The following is a 17322-nucleotide window of genomic DNA, read 5'->3' as shown; positions in this document are numbered from 1 at the left end:
GTTTAATCTTATAAATATATTTAATCATCTCTGCTCATTCCCAGAGGCATTTATACAACCGAAAGCCAAACCTACTGGGAAGACCTTGTGAGGGCTTGGCACTGGAGTAGGGCTGGCTTCTGGCCTCAGCACTGTATTCTGAAGGACCCCTCACAAAGTCCTGCTGTTCCCGTGATGCCCTTAAACAAGGCACCATCCTTGAGACCTGGGTGAGGCATGAGCAGAACGACCACCAACCACAGTGCCAGAGCCCTGAAGACGACAAGATCAGGCAGGCCTCTAACCCAGACCAGCCAGCCTGTGCTGGCCTCGGTTCTGTCCCCAGCTCCTCCAAGGCATCCTGAGGTCCGAGGTGGCAGGAACAGGTAGGGCCTAACTGGATGGCCCAGGAATTTTGGCACTGCCCCTGGAAAGACCCAGGCATGTGCCTCCCCCATCGGACCAACCACAGTTGCCAGAGTTCTGAGGGGCCTGGCCCCTAGTTCCCTGCAAATGGTCCAGTCAGCTCCTAATACAGAGGGCGGCTGCATCCTGCCTGCCCTGGCCCCTCAGTTGTAAAATACTGAGAGGGAGGGGGTGGGAATCTCCCTGGAGGCAGCCATGCCTTTGGCCTCCAGGGCACCCCCTAGTGGTTTCATAGCAGAAAAGGGCAAACCTTGCCCAGATAAAGAACCCTCTGAAGGCGGTTACAGGTGCCAGGCCTACCCTCGGGCTGGCTTTGGCTACCCCAGATCATTCTATCCTGGGATCCCTCAGCAAGTGTCTTCTGGGCTACTGTGTGCACTGAGCAGGTACCACTTAAGCCTGTCCGGCAAGGGCAGCGCTCTGACCTTGGTGTCCACAGGCCACGGTCGCAGGCACAGCCGGATGGACACCCGGCACAGGTGTTTGAGAGGTGGTGGGTAGCTCTCGAGCTGCTTCAGGGAGGCATGAAGGGCCTGGATCTTCCCTGCCAAGCCCCCCACTGGGTGGATGTTGAAGTTCTCAGGCAGCTGCAGCCTCTGGGAGCTGGTCACCATGAGGTCCAGCACGGTCTCAGCCTTATGCAGAAGCTCAACATGGCTATCATCCTCGGCGCAGCCCGGGTGCGAGCAGAGCCTCTCAAAAATGAGGTTGAAGCCAGACCAACAGGACGCACCATGCAGGGAGCAGTTGTAGGCTGCCCCTGACTCCAGCAGGAAGCACAGGAGTGGGAAGTGCAACTTGAAGCTCTTGAGGCAGATGTGCGTGAGGGACTCGTGGGCTGGGCACTCACTGGGGTCGGCACCATGGGCCAACAAAAGCTGCGTGACTTGGAAGCAGAAGCGGTTGATCATTGGGGCCTCCTCCTTGTCCCCACAGACGGTCTCACCGAGCAGGAAGATGATGCATGTGAATACAGTGTCCCCATCTTTGGTGGTAGCCTTGACGTCTGCCCCTGGAAGAGCCATGGGAACAGAAATGAGAGGTGTGAGAGAGAGAGAGAGAGAGTGTGTGTGTGTGTGTGTGTGTGTGTGTGTGTGTGTGTAGCGCAGCTGCCCCAGTGTGGGCAGGTGGGGAACCTCACCTCCCTCCAGGAGGAGCCGGATGTTTTCTGTGTTGTGGATCTGCACCCCGTCACTGCTGGCCAGAGCATGCAACAGCGCTGTCTTCCCTAAGGAGCAGAGAGGGAAGATAAGGCCCAGAGGTGGGTGGAAGCAGGGTTCTCAGGGCTGAGGGACCAGCCGCTGGCTCCGTTCCTCCCCCACAAAAACAGGAACAAGAGGGCCAAGCGAGACCTGCTGGGCATACTCACCTCTCAAAGACGCCTCCCGGGGCAGTATGCAGACAGTGACAACACTCTCTGGACTCGGGCAGACTGGCACCCTCTGCCTGGGTGCCAGCTGTGGCTATGCCACCTACTGGGGCCAGCACCCAGACACCTGCCTGTCCTTCCCGAACCTTTATCAGGTACCCAGTCCCTGGGACGGCCAGCCTCCCACCACAGCACTCTTCTTACTTTACGTGTGAGTGCTTTGCCTACATGAGGTACGTCTGTACCAGATGAGGTCATCAGATCTCCTGGAACCACGGTTAAAGACAGTTGTGATGCGCCATGTGTGGGTGCTGGGACTTGAACTCGGGACCTCTGGAAGAACAGCCAGTGCTCTTAACCTCTGAGCCGTCTCTTACCATTCTTGTCAGCTGCATTGACATCTGCTCCAAGATCCAAGAGGCGCTGCAGGCAGGGCAGGCGTTCAGGTTCCTCACTGGCCAGATCCAAGGGGCTGCTCTCGTGGATCTGAACCAAAGGGGATAGCAGCCATGTTGCCTGGGGCGGGTTTCGCTGGTGAACCTACTAATCATGCCCAAGATTGGAGCTGACCCTTACCCGGTCCCTCCTGTTGATATCAGCCCCGTGGCGCACCAGCAGCTCCACCATGTCAGGCTGGTTTCTCAGGACAGCAATGTGCAGGGCTGTGTAGTAGGTGACAGGGTCTGAAGGCAAGGAAGTTCGGGTTAGTCTGTTTTCGAAGGACCTAGCCTCAGAGACTCTCCCCGGCACCCCCACCTCAGGCGTGAAGATGAAGTTTCCTCAGGACTGTCCTGAGGAGAACGCAGAGTGCTCAAGCTCAGCAGCACGACCAGCCCCGGTAGCCCTGACCTGGTTTGGGCTCAAGGTCACCAGAGATCCCTCTGCCTCAGCCTTCCAAATGTGTCTCACAGCCAGGCCATTTGACCATGTGGATGAGCTTTGGAACGCCCTCCCCCAATCCCCCCATCTGTAGTTTGCAGGATCCCAAGTTTCCTGCATCCTCTGAGCATGTTCTCCAATCAAAGACACAAAAGCATGCGGTGGGTCAGCACTGGCAGCCCCACCTGTCTCCTACCTCCTGGGGTGACAGCCAGAGACAAGGCAGGTGGCTGACACTTCATCATCCCTGACCTGACGCTTAAGGAACCTAGGCAGCCTGCCGTCACTGATGCCTAGTGTGGCTTATCTCCCCGCCTCTAGGGCCAGAGCAAAACCTGCAGGACAGCTCAGAGAAAATCACCTTCCCATAGCTCTGGGCACTGCCAGTGTACTTTCTCCACAGCAGAAGGATTAATCTGGAAGATGTGGGAGGAGAGGTGCTAAGAGCCCCCAGAAAGCCACCCAAAGGAAAAGAACATGGGAAGTCACTCCAAAGACAAGAGGGGAAGCAGAGGCAAGGGCTGACTGCCTAGCCCTGCTCGCCCCCACCCCCATTCTCAGGCCACTGCTGACCTTCAAAGTTGAGGTTGGCCCCACTCTGCAGGAGGACAGCAGCTGCCCGGGTCAGGCCCAGCTCGGCCATCTTCAGCAGAGCATTGCTCACACCTTCCTGGTAGAATGGAGAGTGGGCCTTCTGTTCCAGCAGCTCCGTAAGGACCAGGATCCGGCTCTCCTCACTGGAAGCGTAACTGCACCAAGAGGCAGAACAGACCAAGTGGGAACTCTTGGGGACCAGTGGCCCTAGCCTGTGTGCCCTTCCACAATCACCCACACAAACTGCCCATGCTCTGTGGGACACAACTCTTTCTTAGTCAAAAGTGTGAAGTGACTTCAAAGCCATCCTTCAGCTTGCTGTCAAAGGCCTGGCTCTGTCCCGTCCTCTCTCATACCACCACGAGGGTGGCCCTAAAGCTCTCACCCTTCCTAGACAAAACTACCTACTAAGTGCTACTTGGGCCTGGACACTACTCCATACATTGCCCCAGCTCTGGACAATGGCTCAGACACCATCTTCAGAGTCACCTTCTTGTCCCAATGCTCCTCAGTTGCTCTTCTCCCTAATCTCACCCACCAGACCTCTTGCAACAGGTGGGATCCAAGATCTGACCAAACGCTTATCTGGAGCAGCCTTCTTGAATATGCTAGTTTCTGCCAAGGGAGGGCAGTAGCGCCTTGTGCAGCCCTGCTGCCCCGCCTCCGAGTTCTGGAAAACGCCTGGCACTACATTTACAGAGTAGGCCGCAGAAGAGCGAGCTAGTGTGGTTTAGAAAAGACATCCTTGTTGAGACTGAAAGTCTGCAATTCCGGCTCATGACTCTCCCAGTGCTATTCCTTTGCCCCGCCTTACTCCCTGCATCCCACCCCACGGTGCTGGTCTGGGTGCTGGTCTGTCTCGGTGGCACAAGCACTCTGAAGGCGTAGCGCTCCTAGTACCCAAGGAAGTCTGCACAGGGCACACGGACCACACCGGCTTGCTTCCCCCAGAGACTCTCGAAGAGGCCTGCTGTCTGCAAAAAGCGCTGTCGGCCTCAGCCAGGACCTCTCCTCCGCCATCCATGCACAGGGAGCGGCTCCGGGGCCCAGGCCCTCTGCCCTGCAAGACGCTGCGAGCCCGCCTCAGGCTGGTGCTCGAGCTCGCAGCCACGCAGCTCCCGCTCCCGCCGCGACAACCACAGGGGACCGCAGCGACTCACTCATCTAGAGGCTCCTGCCGCTCCAGATCCTGGATGCCCAGGGCACCCAGGATGGCGTCCACCAGGGGCTGGTACTCGAAGATGATCCTGCGGAAGCCGTGCAGGAACGGCATGGCGTCGGCCGCGCGTCCGGATACCCACTCGCCACCACCTCCCGATCTACCGGTTCAGACCCCGCGCCGGTGAGCAGTCGTCCTCCCAGGCCTCAGTTCCGCACCGGAAGTTATCCTACCACCCCTACTTCCTGTCCTGAGGGCCTGTGAGGGCTCATGTGTATTACAGTGCCCCCTACCGCCGGGGAGGACCTCGCGACTATCATCACTGCCCCGGCTCCGCCCCGCCCTGAAATTCCCCGCGAGGCCGCTGCAGGGCGTCCAAGCTCCAAGGGGGAGTGTGGCCCCGCTACTGACCTGCTCCTGCCCGAGGTGACATAGGCCCAGTTCGGAGCCCGGACACTGCTTTCTGCAGCCTATTTGACTTTGGCCACTTCCTAAGGAAGTCTCTTTACTCTGAACTGAATGGCGCAATGAGGACCTTGCACCCTAACTCTTCCCCACAAATACTGGGGACAATTCATTATTCTCTGTCCCTTCACCCCCTGGCTAAACAGGGTGCCCACTTTTCCCGCTTTTCCTGGAGGAACTCGGTGACCCTTCCTGTCCTGGTCTGTAAAATTGGCATAATATCACTTCCCTAGACCCTGAGCGGGAAGGCAGCAGAGACGCAACAGAAAGAATTGTACCAGGTAGCTTCCCCCTACACAAATTTGAGTGGCTGCGTCTTTGAGTCCTGCAGCAAGGCCCTGATGACTCTAGAAAGGCCAGTTATGGGTAGGTGTCAGTGGTCCTGAGGCTGCATCATCATAGCCGTGGCTCCAATCCTTTGTGGGGGCTTGTGGTCTCTCTGCTTGGCACCTGCCATCTGCCACAGAGTTACTGGCACGGAACAAAGTTTCTTGTTTGTTTTAAAGACAGGATCTCATATAGCTTGGGCTGGCCTTGAACTCTCAGAATAGCTGAGGCTGGCTGGCATTATACTCCTGAGCTTCCTGCTGCCACTTCTCGAGTGTTGAGATCACAAGCTTGGTTCTGGGATGCCCAGGACACCAAACCCAGTGGGCATTCAAGGATCTTACACGGAATGGTTACACAGCTCCTCTGGTGTACTATATCAGTTCTAGATGTCTCTGCACCCAACAGAGTAAATATCAAGTTGGTAATTGTTTAGGGAGTAATGAGGAAAAATCTGTAGCAGGGGCTGGAGAGATGCCCAGCAATTAAGAACACTGGCTGCTCTGGCAAAGGACCTAGGTCCTGTTCTTAGCCAGCCAGGACTACGTAGGGAGGCCCTATCTCCCAAAGGGAAGGAGTGGGATGGAGGGTGGCGGGTTTCCGGAGAGATGGCGCAACCCAGGTTCAATCCACGGGGCTCTGGCGCCCTCTACTGGACTCTGTGGGCATTAGGCACAAAAGTGGTACACAGCCGTCCATGCAGGCACAACATCCACATTCATGAAATAAAACCCCAAAGTTGCATTTGGGGGCCTGGGACATGGCTCAGCTGTCAGAATGCTTGGGTGACATGCACGTAGCCTTGGTTGGGTTCCACACCCAGCACCATGTAGACAGGACATTGTGGCTTCATCCAGGTCACTCCTTCCTCAGTGGCTCCAGCCCTCTTGGATTTGGAAGCTGCCCTGATCCAGATGGCAGCAGTTTAATCTCCTGATATCTACAAGACCCTTCTTCCAGATAATGTCACTTTGAAGGTCCCCAAGCGTCAGTGGAATTCAGAGGGTAGAATACAAGCCCGGTGCAATAGGTGAACCCAGATGTGGGCCTTCTGGCCTTGGCCTCAATGTCGTCACCTCTATTTTTGGTTGTGAGCCTAGCCTTTAATGGCTGAACCATCTCTCCAGCCAGTCTTCACCTTTAACTTGATCATTTGCCCAGCTTTCACAGGCCTAGCTCCAATGAAAGGCATGTCGATGTCACCAACGGCCGAGAGAGGGGACAGAGTAAAAAGAGCTGAGCTGCCGAGATGGTGCAGAAGGTGGAGGCTTGCCACCAAGCCATGTGACCTGAACTCAGTCATTAGGACCCTATGGCAGAAGGAGAGAACAGACTCCTACAGATTGTCCTTTGACCTCCACACACACAGGGCACGTGTGTATACATGCATATTTAATGTAAATACATGTAACGTCAGAGTTAACTTGTATATATTGGAGCCCTCCTTGGGTCCTAGCACTGGACTAAACACTCTTCACACGGATTCTGTTAAGGCCTAGTAGATAAATAATAACCTTGTCACGATCAGGAATCTGGCTCAAGGAGGTTTCAGAGCTTGCCCAAGCACATCAGGGTAGACTGTCAGCTAGTCTATCCGGCCTCTCTACCCACAATCCTCCAGGAACGCAGTCCCTTCAGCTCTCTGGCTTTGGGTCTTTAGAGGGTCTAGACTTGCAGGAGGGAGGAACTGACCTTTGCCCTTTCACAGCCCTTAGGCATCTCATAGTGGAGCCAGGCTCCACTGCCAGCCCGTCACCCAGGCTCCTGTCTTTGGAAAGCCCTATGCCCCTTGACCCCTCTTGTCAGCAAGGGGTCCTGTTTCCTCCATCTGCCTTCCATTAAAGTTGTCATTCAGACCTCCTGCCTTCAGCTCTGACCCTTCCCTCTCTTTTCCTCACCACTGCTGCTCCCTTTCTGCCTGACCAGACAAACCCCATCCTGCTACACCAACTCCAAAGATTCTCAGCCCGGTGAGGGATAAAACACACAGAGCTCAGACCCTAAAAAGGTCTGTGCCTCTCTCTTACTCACCCAGGGGAGTTTAGGGGTCACACTGAATATTGTACAGAGGTAACCTTAATATATAAAGAACTTTCAAAAATCAATAAAACAGTAAAAGTTTCCTACAGGATATAGACACAGGACATGCATAGGTGAATCATGGGTGAAAAGGTTGTCAAGCATAAGAAGACGTGGCCGGCCTCCCTACCAATGACAACAGTGGCAATGCAACAGTGACTACCACATCTTTAATCCTAACACTCAGGAGACAGAGACAAATGGACAATCTGTATATGTTCAAGCCCATCCTGGACTATATATTGAGTTCCAGGCCAGTCAAAGCAATCAGAGGACAACTTTAGGAAGTTGGTTCCTCCAACCATGTGGGTCACTGGAGAGATGGCTCAACCCAGGTTCAGTCCAAGGGGATCTGGCGCCCTCTTCTGGACTGTGTGTGCTTTAGGTACAAAAGGGGTGCACAGACGTCCATGCAAGCTCTTCAGCTCGAGCAGCAAGTTCCTTTATCCACTGAGCCATCTTGCTGGCCCACCCTTCTTTGGACTTGTATGGATTTCCCCCTTTTCTGCAGGGAGTACGCCCCACTAGAGAATCGAAGCTGGACAAGAGTACCTTCTCCACCTGAGGCTGAAGGTTGGTCCAACTGTGTAGACCTTGGACACCCCCCCAGACCCTGTCAATCAACATTTCCACCAAGGTCACTTCCTCAGTGCTCCTGAACTCATTCTGGTTCCCCAGGTCAGGAGTGACAACCCTCAGTTGACTCACCAGCCACAGACGGTCCCCGGGGCTTCATGAGCCCTGTGGAGGGAGAAAGGCCTCTGATAACCACAGTGATCTTGGCCTGGGCCTGAGGTGGACTGGTTACACACACACACCACATACATACATACCACACATATATACATACATACATACACACATCACACATACATACACACCACACACATGTACATACATATACACAATACACAAACACACATACACAAACACACATACATATACATGTACACATACACACATATACATACACACATATACACACACCACACACATACATACCTACACATACATACACACATACACATATACACATACATACATACACACATATACATACACACACATACACACATACACACACACACATACACACATACACACACATACACACATACACACACACATACACACACATACACACATACATACACATACATACATACACACACATACACACATATACACACACCACACACATACATACCTACACATACATACACACATACACGTATATACACACATACATACACACATTCATACAGACACAAATACACACACACACACACACACACACACACACACACACACAGGCCCTTGTTCTTATATCTGCTCAGACTCACATTCACTATCTCACACACAGACACTCTGGGGCCTGGGAGTATTGACAATTACTCTCACACCTAGTCGTGTCCCCCTCCACACACACATGTACACACATGCACACACATGCACACACATGCACACACATGCACACACATGCACGCACACACATGCACACGCACACACCCTGGCTCTCTTTCTCACACACAACATAAAATTCATTTTCTTTCACTGGCTCTCCGTCACCTGTGCCTGAGGAGGCAGCTGCCAGGCAGGTGGTGCCTTGGCCCCATCCCAAGTCCTTCGTGCCTCTCAAGAGACCGGTCTTTAGCCAGCTGCCCCTCAGAAGGCCCTGGGTGGGGAATTGGGAATAGTTCTCCCTTTCCTCACTCTGCTTTCCCTCCACACCCTTCCTCTGGGGTTCACCCGTAACTGGAGGTTTACTGTCCATCAGGTGAGACATTTGGAAGTCATGGCTGCTACTGTAGGTTGTGCCATCATGGAGGACGGTCTGAGGTCAGTCTTGGTCATGTGTGGGGACTGAGGCACCGAGCAGATGAGCTCATGAAGTGCTGTAATGGGTCACCACCCTCTGGCCACTCCTTTCTCTTCCTACTTCCCGCTCTTAGGATGGCCTATGTGGCTGACTGGCAGGCTCAGCTTGTTTGATCCTGTTTGGCTCCAGTTCTAGTGCAGGAGACAGAGGGCCTTAATTTATAAGTACCCTCTGTAGGCTCATAGGGGAAACTGAGGCACTGGGGGCTGAGTGAGAAGGACATCTGCCCAGACCCCCCTCTCTAAGGTGAGACACCGGTCTAGCTTCAAATTCTACCTTCCAGCCCTTGCAAATGGTTCAGGGTCAGGAGCTCCAGGGGTTACTTATGGCTGACCTGGGCCCAGGCTTTCATTCCCCTGGCCGCTGTATCCCCAGGGGCCCAGAAGCCCAGGAGAACAGGGGTGACGTGTGTAAAGTCCCAGAGACCCTGGCCAGTGGGCAGCGAAAACTCTGGCCCTAGGCCCTGTCTGGCCTTTGCTCAGCTAAAGGCCCTATTCACCCAAGCAACAGATGGACCTGGAAATTGGTTAGTTTCCTTCAGGGTCCTTCATGATTGGTCAGATTTCCATGCCGACTGTGATTTCCAGTTCCCTGTGTGGGACATAAACTGGCAAGAATGGCCCAGACCTGTCCCCAAAAGATCTGCCTAAATACCAAGTCACCTCCACCCCCGTGTGACCCTGACCATCTGCGCTGTGGTCAGACTGCACAGAGGACTTGAGGGTATGCCCAGGAGGCTGCGGCTTACTCCACTGGTGGCAGATGAGTGGGTTTGGAATCCTGGCCCCAGACCTTCCCCCATTGCAGAGGCTCACTGGTGCCTATTTGGCCTCAAGCTCTGGCAGGCACAGGGTATGGGTGGGGGGTAGTTGCAGAGCTCACAAGAGAGGCCTGCTGGCACCCTCTGGCTGCTCAGCAGATCCTGACCAAGTCTGCCAAGAACAGCAAGAGGGCTAGGGCCCCTGGAGGTAGGGGAAGGAGGGATGGACAGAAGTTGGGGCCAGGGAAGACCAGTTCTCTGGACTCTGCCCTGTTGGCAAAGCTGACCCAGGGCAGGAAGGACCCGCCGCCATCCGTCAGGGAGACAGTGGGCCCATGGCTGCCGGAGGAGGGAGCGGGAAATCTGATCATTAAGAACCTCTCCTGGCTGTCTGGGGAACTTAATTAAATTGCTGGAGAGGGCTGGGAGAGGGCCACATCTGGAACCAATATGTGGCCTGCTGTTTCCCTCTTTCCCTCAGCCCATGTCACTGCTGGAGCAGAGAATTCAGCAGAGCAGAAGGGAGCTGCTTCCTTAGAAGGGGAGAGACAAGGCAGGCAGGGACTGGGACCCAAGCCCAGAAAGACACTGTGATGACACAGACAGAGAGAGGTAGGGAATCAGAGAACCAGGAAGATGACTGGAGAACCCGGAAGGAGAGAGCTGTGAGTCCAGGCATGCTTCAGGGTTTGACTGTAGTCAAGAGGTGTATGTATGGGGCTGAGTGTGTGGCTCAGTGGGGAGAGCACTTACCTAGCAACCATGAGGACCTGGTTTTGATCCTCAGCACTGTATAAAGTCACTGCTCAAGGCTAGCCTGGGCTACTTGATATGATAGAAAATCATATGATATGGGGAAAAAAATCAATTAAAAAACCCACATCTATTTTACAGATGAGAAATCACCAGACCCTGACACCAGTCCTGTGCATAGCCAGCATTTGCCAGGGTCTTGCCCTGATTGGCACAAGGTGATGCCTCTGGACACCCTCAGGCACAGATTTTGTCATTTCTGTGTTATAGACAAGAGGGAAGCCTTGACTGAACCTAGACTGACCATACAGATTGATCTTGGCCTATCTGGACACTGTCTAGCCATGCTGTGTGGGCCACTTCAATTGGAATGACATCAGGTAGCAGTTATTTCTTGCTGGTTGGTGCGGGGCATGGAGCTCTACTCTGGGGAGGCTACAATATATCCTGCAGGTATACTGAGGCTGAAGAGGTCTTGGATGTGGGCCCCAGATTCAACGGTGTGTAAGCACAAGTAACAGTCCCCCCTCAGAGCAAAGACCCACAGAGCAGGTCAATCCAAGGACAGGAAGGAATGTATGGTAGGTCAGCCTTGACTCCCGAGGATCCTCCACAAGGGCCAAAGCCTCTTGCAGCCGGCTTCCTGCTGCCTCCCAGCTGCCTTCCACATCCCAGACCCACAGGCCCCAGTCAGCCCTCATGCTCCTCAGGCAGGGCTGTACAGAGAGCAGGCTGGGAGGCTGCCTCTGGGGTGATTTCTGCTCCCCTTAAACCCAATGCAGCTCCTAAAGACCAGTTCCTTCTGTGGCCTCCTTTAGAACAGCTTTGTGCCCGGCAGAGATACTGACCTCAGGGGAGCACCACACATCCGACAGCTGGGGCCCTCTCTTCCGGGCCAGAGTGGCTCCAACCTGACACTGCTACTCTGCCTGGTTCCTCCCCGAAGTGTTCCCCTGCCCAGCCCACAACAGGCACTGGACTAAGTGTTCATGGTGTGGATGGATGCCCAGGATCTCGGTGTTAAAGGACGAGAGACTTTTAAAGGTCACCTGAGCTCTCTGTTGTAGCAGGGAATGTAAGGCACAGCAAGACGTGACCAGGATGAAAACAACTGACTGCACTCGCCTGGGGCGAGTAGGCCTAGCTGGTGCTCTGTGGGTCTGTCCTGAGCTAAATATCCCATCTGGCTGCTCCTGTCCTAGTCCTCTTTGCTGGATGCTGCTTGTTTACAACATGACACCCCGACCCCAACCTTCTATCTCCTTGGTTCCTTTACTACAGGCTCAGCGGGCCCTGTCCCCAACGCCAAGTTGAAGGCCCTTAATAGAATTGTTGATAAGTGCTGGGCTTGGTGGCACACACCTTTGGTGCCAGCGCTGGGAGCAAAGACAAGCCAGTCTCTGAGTTTGAGGCTTGCTTGGTCTTCTTAGTGAGGCCCTGTCTCAAAACAGATAACACAGACCACAAAACTCTGTGGCTGGTTACTAAGCACAGGATTCAGAGGCAGGGCATTTGAGCCTGCCAAAGGGAAGGGGGCCAGCAGCAGCTGGTACAGTGGACGCACACCACAGGGGAGACCAGGCAGGTCTCTACCACAGTTCTCATCAGAGGGACTCTTAGGAGGAGAAAGTCCGAGGGAATCTGGGAAGCCAGCAGCAGTAGCCAGGAAGCAAGAAGCCCCAGACCAGACTCAATTCAAATCTGTACTGAGCTATGTGTCCTCCTGGGGGTGGGGAGGAGGGTCCCCCCTCTGGAATCTGGGGGCCAGGACTGAGTGTGTAGACAGGCAGGGTAGGAATGGAGGTGAGGAACTGGTACTGAGGAATGTGGGTGATCAGATGGGTAAGGGCGGTGGCTATGTTTGGGTGCACAGGGAGCAGTTGCCAAAGCTGGCTTAAGGTTCCCCGGGAGGATCTCACGAGGTATGGGCCAGTGGCCCTACCGCAGGCTAACCTCTCGGACACTTGAAACAAAGGCCTCACCCCGGCTCCTGTCCCAGCCCTGACAAGGTGATGATGTACAATTTTAAATAAACCGTCCTCCTTAGCTACACATTGTTTGCTGGGAGAAAAATGATGCTGTCCCCATGAAGAGGAGGGAGAAAGGAGGAAGAGGGGGAGGAAGGAAAGGAGGAGGAGGAAGAGGAAAAGGAAATTTCATTAATACAGATTGTTTTATTTAAAAGTCCTCAGGCATTTTCCCTTTGCGGAGATTGTGTTTATGGTCCCGAAAGTGTGGGAGGGATTGGGGGTAAATCAAGGCTCCCAGCAGAAGGACGCGTTAATCTGCATGCCTCAAGAAATTCGAGCAGACCACTAAATCCCACTAAATCGGAGGAAAGGAAAACTGGAGGGATCTCCTCTCGTCTCTTTTCCCGTCCCCCCCCCACTTTAGAAGTCTGTTCTTTGATCGTAAAAAATAGTCATATTTCACCCCCCTCCAAATATCAGCAATCAGGGAACTAAGGAAGTGGAAGCCCTCCGGGAGTTTTCCCCAGATTAGACCTTTGGTTTAATTATTTAGCGCCTGCCTGGATGGGGTAGGCGGGGAATGAGCCCTCCTGGCGAGGGCTCAAGGGTAAGTTACAAATGAGAGGAACAATTATAGCCCCAATTAGCCATCAAGCTGGGAGCCTTGTCCACAGCCTTGCCCCACCAGGCCTCTCTGCACCCCAATTTGATTCCCGGTGCACTGCGGGGCCTCCTCCCAGGCACCTCCTCCCCCCACCACAAGAATAATCATAGCAAGATGTTGGGCCCAGGCAAGATCAGGGTAGAAGACCCCCAGGGCTTCAAGAGGGTCCTGAAAATGTACTACTTAGGAACTCCCTTTCCTGATTCCCTGAAGTCATAGAGGAGGCAAAGTTTGCTAGGAGGGCTAAGAGCTGAGGTGGGGGCTTGATCCCAGGCTTAGCCCTAGTCCCTGGGCACCAGAGTTTGTCTCCTAGAGCCTACCCAAGCTTTATCAGGGTACAGTAGGTGCTCAATAAATCACTGTGGAGTGAGTCACTTGGGCCGTTTTTTCCCTTTCCTCCCTCCCTCCCTCTCTCCCTTCCTCCCTTCATCCTTCCCTTCCTTCCCTCCTGAGAGACTTTGGCTTTTAGGGTTCCTAATGGTCAAGAAAAAAAGGGAAATAACAATGGTTCTCATTATTTGGCTGTTTGATTTATGCACTCATTTGGTTTAAAGGATAATTCTTCAGGAAGAAAATATACATCTCCGCCCTTAAGTTCCCATAGAACCCCTGGCATAGGGGTGTGGCCAAGCATAGGGTGACAGAGCTGAAGCTCTTGGAGCCTTTGTCCTCTGAGGAGGCTGAGGTTAGGGAGTTGTGTGACTTAGAGTAAGGCCCGTATGGTCGAACCCTTGCTACAGTGACTGCATCTTAATCTTCAAATCTGTTTAAAAAGGTACCCTGTCCTCCAGTGTCATGGCCCACAAATGCCCCCTTAGCAGGTGGCCAAGTCCCCTAAACCAATAGTCACATCTGCTTATAAGATTGTGCACACCCACTCTGCCGTAGATGGCAAGGACTCCCTAACGCAACAAAACACTGGGGAATAGTCACAGGAAAAATAGTCTGTACCTTGTTCAACACAATTGTTTTAATTTTTTAAATTTAAATTAATTGTTTTGCAACGGTGTCTTGCTATACGTAGCCTGGGCTCGTCTTGAACTCAAGATGCCTCTGCCGTCTAAATGCTGGGGTCGCAGATGTGTACCAGCATGCCTCACTAGAGATACAACCTCTATCTTTTTGTCTATCTCTCTATCATCTATCTGTCTGTCTATCTATCTACCTATCTGTCTGGCTGTCTATCTATCTGTCTGTCTGTCCATCTGTCTGTCTGTCTGTCTATCTATCTATCTATCTATCTACTATCAATCTATCTATCTACCTATCTATCTACTATCTGTCTGTCTATCTGTCTGTCTGTCTATCGATCTATCTATCTACTATCAATCTATCTATCTACCTATCTATCTACTATCTATCTGTCTATCTGTCTGTCTGTCTGTCTATCTATCTATCTATCTATCTATCTATCTATCTATCATCTATCTATCTATGGGTTGGAGATATAGCTCAGGTGCTAGAGCTCTTACTTTGAAAGAACAGAGCCTTGGGTTCCACCTCTGGCACCACCTCACCAGGCCTGGTGAAGCCCACCTATAATCCCAGAACTTGGGAGGTGAACGCAGGAGGAAGAAGCAGTCAAGGCCGTCTTTGGTGACAGAGCAAGTTGCAAGCCAATCTGGTGTAGGTAAGCCCCCTCTCCCATGTGTGTATCTTCTGATTCCCAGCTGACTGACTCCAGGAGGAAGTGTTGTGCAGATGGAGAGAACTGAGCCCTGGCTACAAACTCAGAGGCTCTCACGGAAGCCAGGGACCCCCCTAGAAATCCCCATGAGAGAAACTGAAGCTCAGAAAGTTCGGGAAAGCAAGCTGGTTGAACGAGAGACAACCATCTCGCCCACTCAGCCTTGCTCCTTGTCTCACAGTGAAGATCAGAGTTTTGGTTGCTCTGAGTGTCCCGCTGTGAGCCCAGCCTGACACAATATTGACAGAGTGCTGTGATCTGTCATGGTCATGCCTGGGCGCATCTCTATGGTGTTTAGGATTCCCCAGATGAGCAGCAGGGAGCAGGGTTCCTTCTGGAAGCTGCTGGGAGCTCTTCCTGCTCAGTGGTCTCTCACCTGCCAGGCTATTGAGGTTTCCAGGTGGAAGAGAGCTGCAGGGACCCACCTGGGACCTCTTCCATTCCCGTCTGCGAATGGAGTTTAATCTTTGAGTGATTGACAGCTAAGTATCTGGAGGAGCCGTTGCCATGGATAAAAAGTAAGATAAACGTAATTTACAAAGGCACAGAACCGAGGTTCCAACTCGGTGACTGCAAACAGTCAAGCAACAGAGGGACACAAAAGGGCTGGGGAGTTCAGGAATCCTCCAGAAGACCCGGTGGGTCCCCAGCACCTACGTTGGTGTCTCAGAGTCACCCACACCTCCAGCACCAGGGATCTGAAACTTTCTTCTGGCCTGCTTGGGCACCTGCAGGCATACAGCGAATGTAAACTCACACAGGCATGCCTGGATATCAAATAAAAGTAAATTAAAGTATACAGCAAATCTTTAAAAAAATGAGTTGAGAGGTGGCTCGGTGGTTGAGAGCACTGGCTGCTTTTCCAAAGGGCCTGGCTCCAAACCCCGGCGCCCACACAGTGAGTGGCTCACAGCTGCCTCTAACCCCAGTTCCAGAGAATCGGATGTGCCCCTCTGGCCTCCTAGGTCACCCTGCATGGTGCACAGACATTCCTGCAGGCAAAACACCCATTATATACATCAACCGAAATAAAAAAAAAAAAAAAAAAGAATTGGAAACTTTTTCCTGGGAAACCTTTGATCCACTGTGTGACTTTTCTGAATTTCCAGTTTTTTTCCCGTTGGTTACTGGAGCGGCTCGTCACCTACTTTCTCCGTTCCTCTGACACAGCTGGTGACAGAGCAGAGTCCAGCCCAGGCTGCACATGAGCTCTCCTACTGAGTCAGACTCGGGCCCAATGGTATTTTCTTTTTTGTATTTTTTTTTTTCTCTGAGACAGGGTTTATCCTTGTAGCCCTGGCTATCCTGGAACTCACTCTGTAGACCAGGCTGGCCTTGACCTCAGAGATCCGCCTGCCTCTGCCTCCTGAGTGCTGGGACTAAACACATGCACTACCACCAGCAGCAACTTGGAGCTGTATTTTCAAACAATGTATTCTTGATAATTTGTAGCTCTGACAGTCAGAATTTTTCTCCTTACCACCTCTACCTTCTGTAGGCTCCCACAGCCCTTGCGGTGGCTGGTCACAGTTCTCCTGCAAAGCCAGAGGCAGCCACATTGACTGTCCTGTCTCTTCCATTTTGGAAGACCCTTTGTGCCTAAGCCCAGATAGATAATCCAGCCCCAACTCCCCAGTTGAAGATCTCCTGGTCAGCAGCCCCCAATCAGCCTCTGCCTGATTTCCTCCATGACATAGCCATGTCATGCTGCCAGCACGTTTGGAAGTCCATTACCTATCTACCATATCCAGCTGTCTTATCTCTAGACATTTTTTAAACATGGATACAGAGCAATAGGGGGAGGTAATACGTAGTTAGGCTCTCATTTAAACTTATGCGGGGGGAGGGGCTGAAGAGGTGGCTCAGCGGTAAAGAGCACTGGCTGCTTTTGCAGAGGACCTGGGTTCAAGTCCCAGCACCTACACAGTGGTTCACAATGGTGTAACTTCAGCCCCAGCGGATCAGATCTCTTCTGACCCCAGTCACCATACAGTGCGTATACATATAAGCAGGCAAAACTCTCACAACATATAAAATAATAACGTGTTTTTAAATTACAGTTAGGGAGGCTCAGGGGATGATGCTTCAGGCTGGGGATGGCTTAGTAGGTAAATGTGCTTTCTGTTCAAGCACGACACAAGCTCAAATCCCCCGCACCCACATAAAATTAAGGTGTGGCTAGGCCGGAACCTCTATCTGTGAAGAACAGGATCAGGAGGATCCAGTTTCAGTGAGAATAAGGTACCCTCCTTTAACCTTTAGATGTACACACGAACACACGCATACGTCATACACACAAAAATGTGCTGTATAAAAATATACATGCGGGGGC

At 52.7% G+C, this 17322-nt stretch overlaps 1 protein-coding gene across 2 annotated transcripts; it reads right to left on the bottom strand.

Annotated features, from left to right (window-relative positions):
• Position 1: 1 nt before the first annotated feature.
• On the bottom strand, positions 2–4640 carry Asb6 (ankyrin repeat and SOCS box containing 6). Of its 2 annotated transcripts, none has more exons than XM_032902834.1 (6): positions 4408–4640; positions 3227–3402; positions 2351–2457; positions 2152–2260; positions 1547–1633; positions 2–1417 (listed from the first exon to the last, which is right to left on the bottom strand). In XM_032902834.1, exons 1-6 carry the CDS (start codon positions 4518–4520, stop codon positions 753–755), a joined length of 1257 nt encoding a protein of 418 aa, XP_032758725.1. In that variant the 5' UTR covers positions 4521–4640; the 3' UTR covers positions 2–752. The 2 variants fall into 2 exon arrangements, with proteins under 2 accessions (XP_032758725.1, XP_032758726.1); XM_032902835.1 differs by having other exon boundaries at positions 4330–4605.
• Positions 4641–17322: the final 12682 nt, after the last annotated feature.

The sequence above is a fragment of the Rattus rattus genome, chromosome 5 (assembly GCF_011064425.1).
Source record: "Rattus rattus isolate New Zealand chromosome 5, Rrattus_CSIRO_v1, whole genome shotgun sequence".
NCBI lineage: Eukaryota > Metazoa > Chordata > Mammalia > Rodentia > Muridae > Rattus > Rattus rattus.
This window is presented reverse-complemented; position numbering and strand designations above follow the sequence as displayed.

Excerpts from the sequence above, each read along its gene's own strand:
- Asb6 (XM_032902834.1), bottom strand. The coding sequence starts at position 4,520 with ATGCCGTTCCTGCACGGCTTCCGCAGGATCATCTTCGAGTACCAGCCC. Across the intron at positions 3,403-4,407 it reads CGGCAGGAGCCTCTAGATGA|TTACGCTTCCAGTGAGGAGA; the intron begins GTGAGTCGCTGC and ends CTCTTGGTGCAG. Across the intron at positions 2,458-3,226 it reads GGCCAACCTCAACTTTGAAG|ACCCTGTCACCTACTACACA; the intron begins GTCAGCAGTGGC and ends CCTTGCCTTCAG.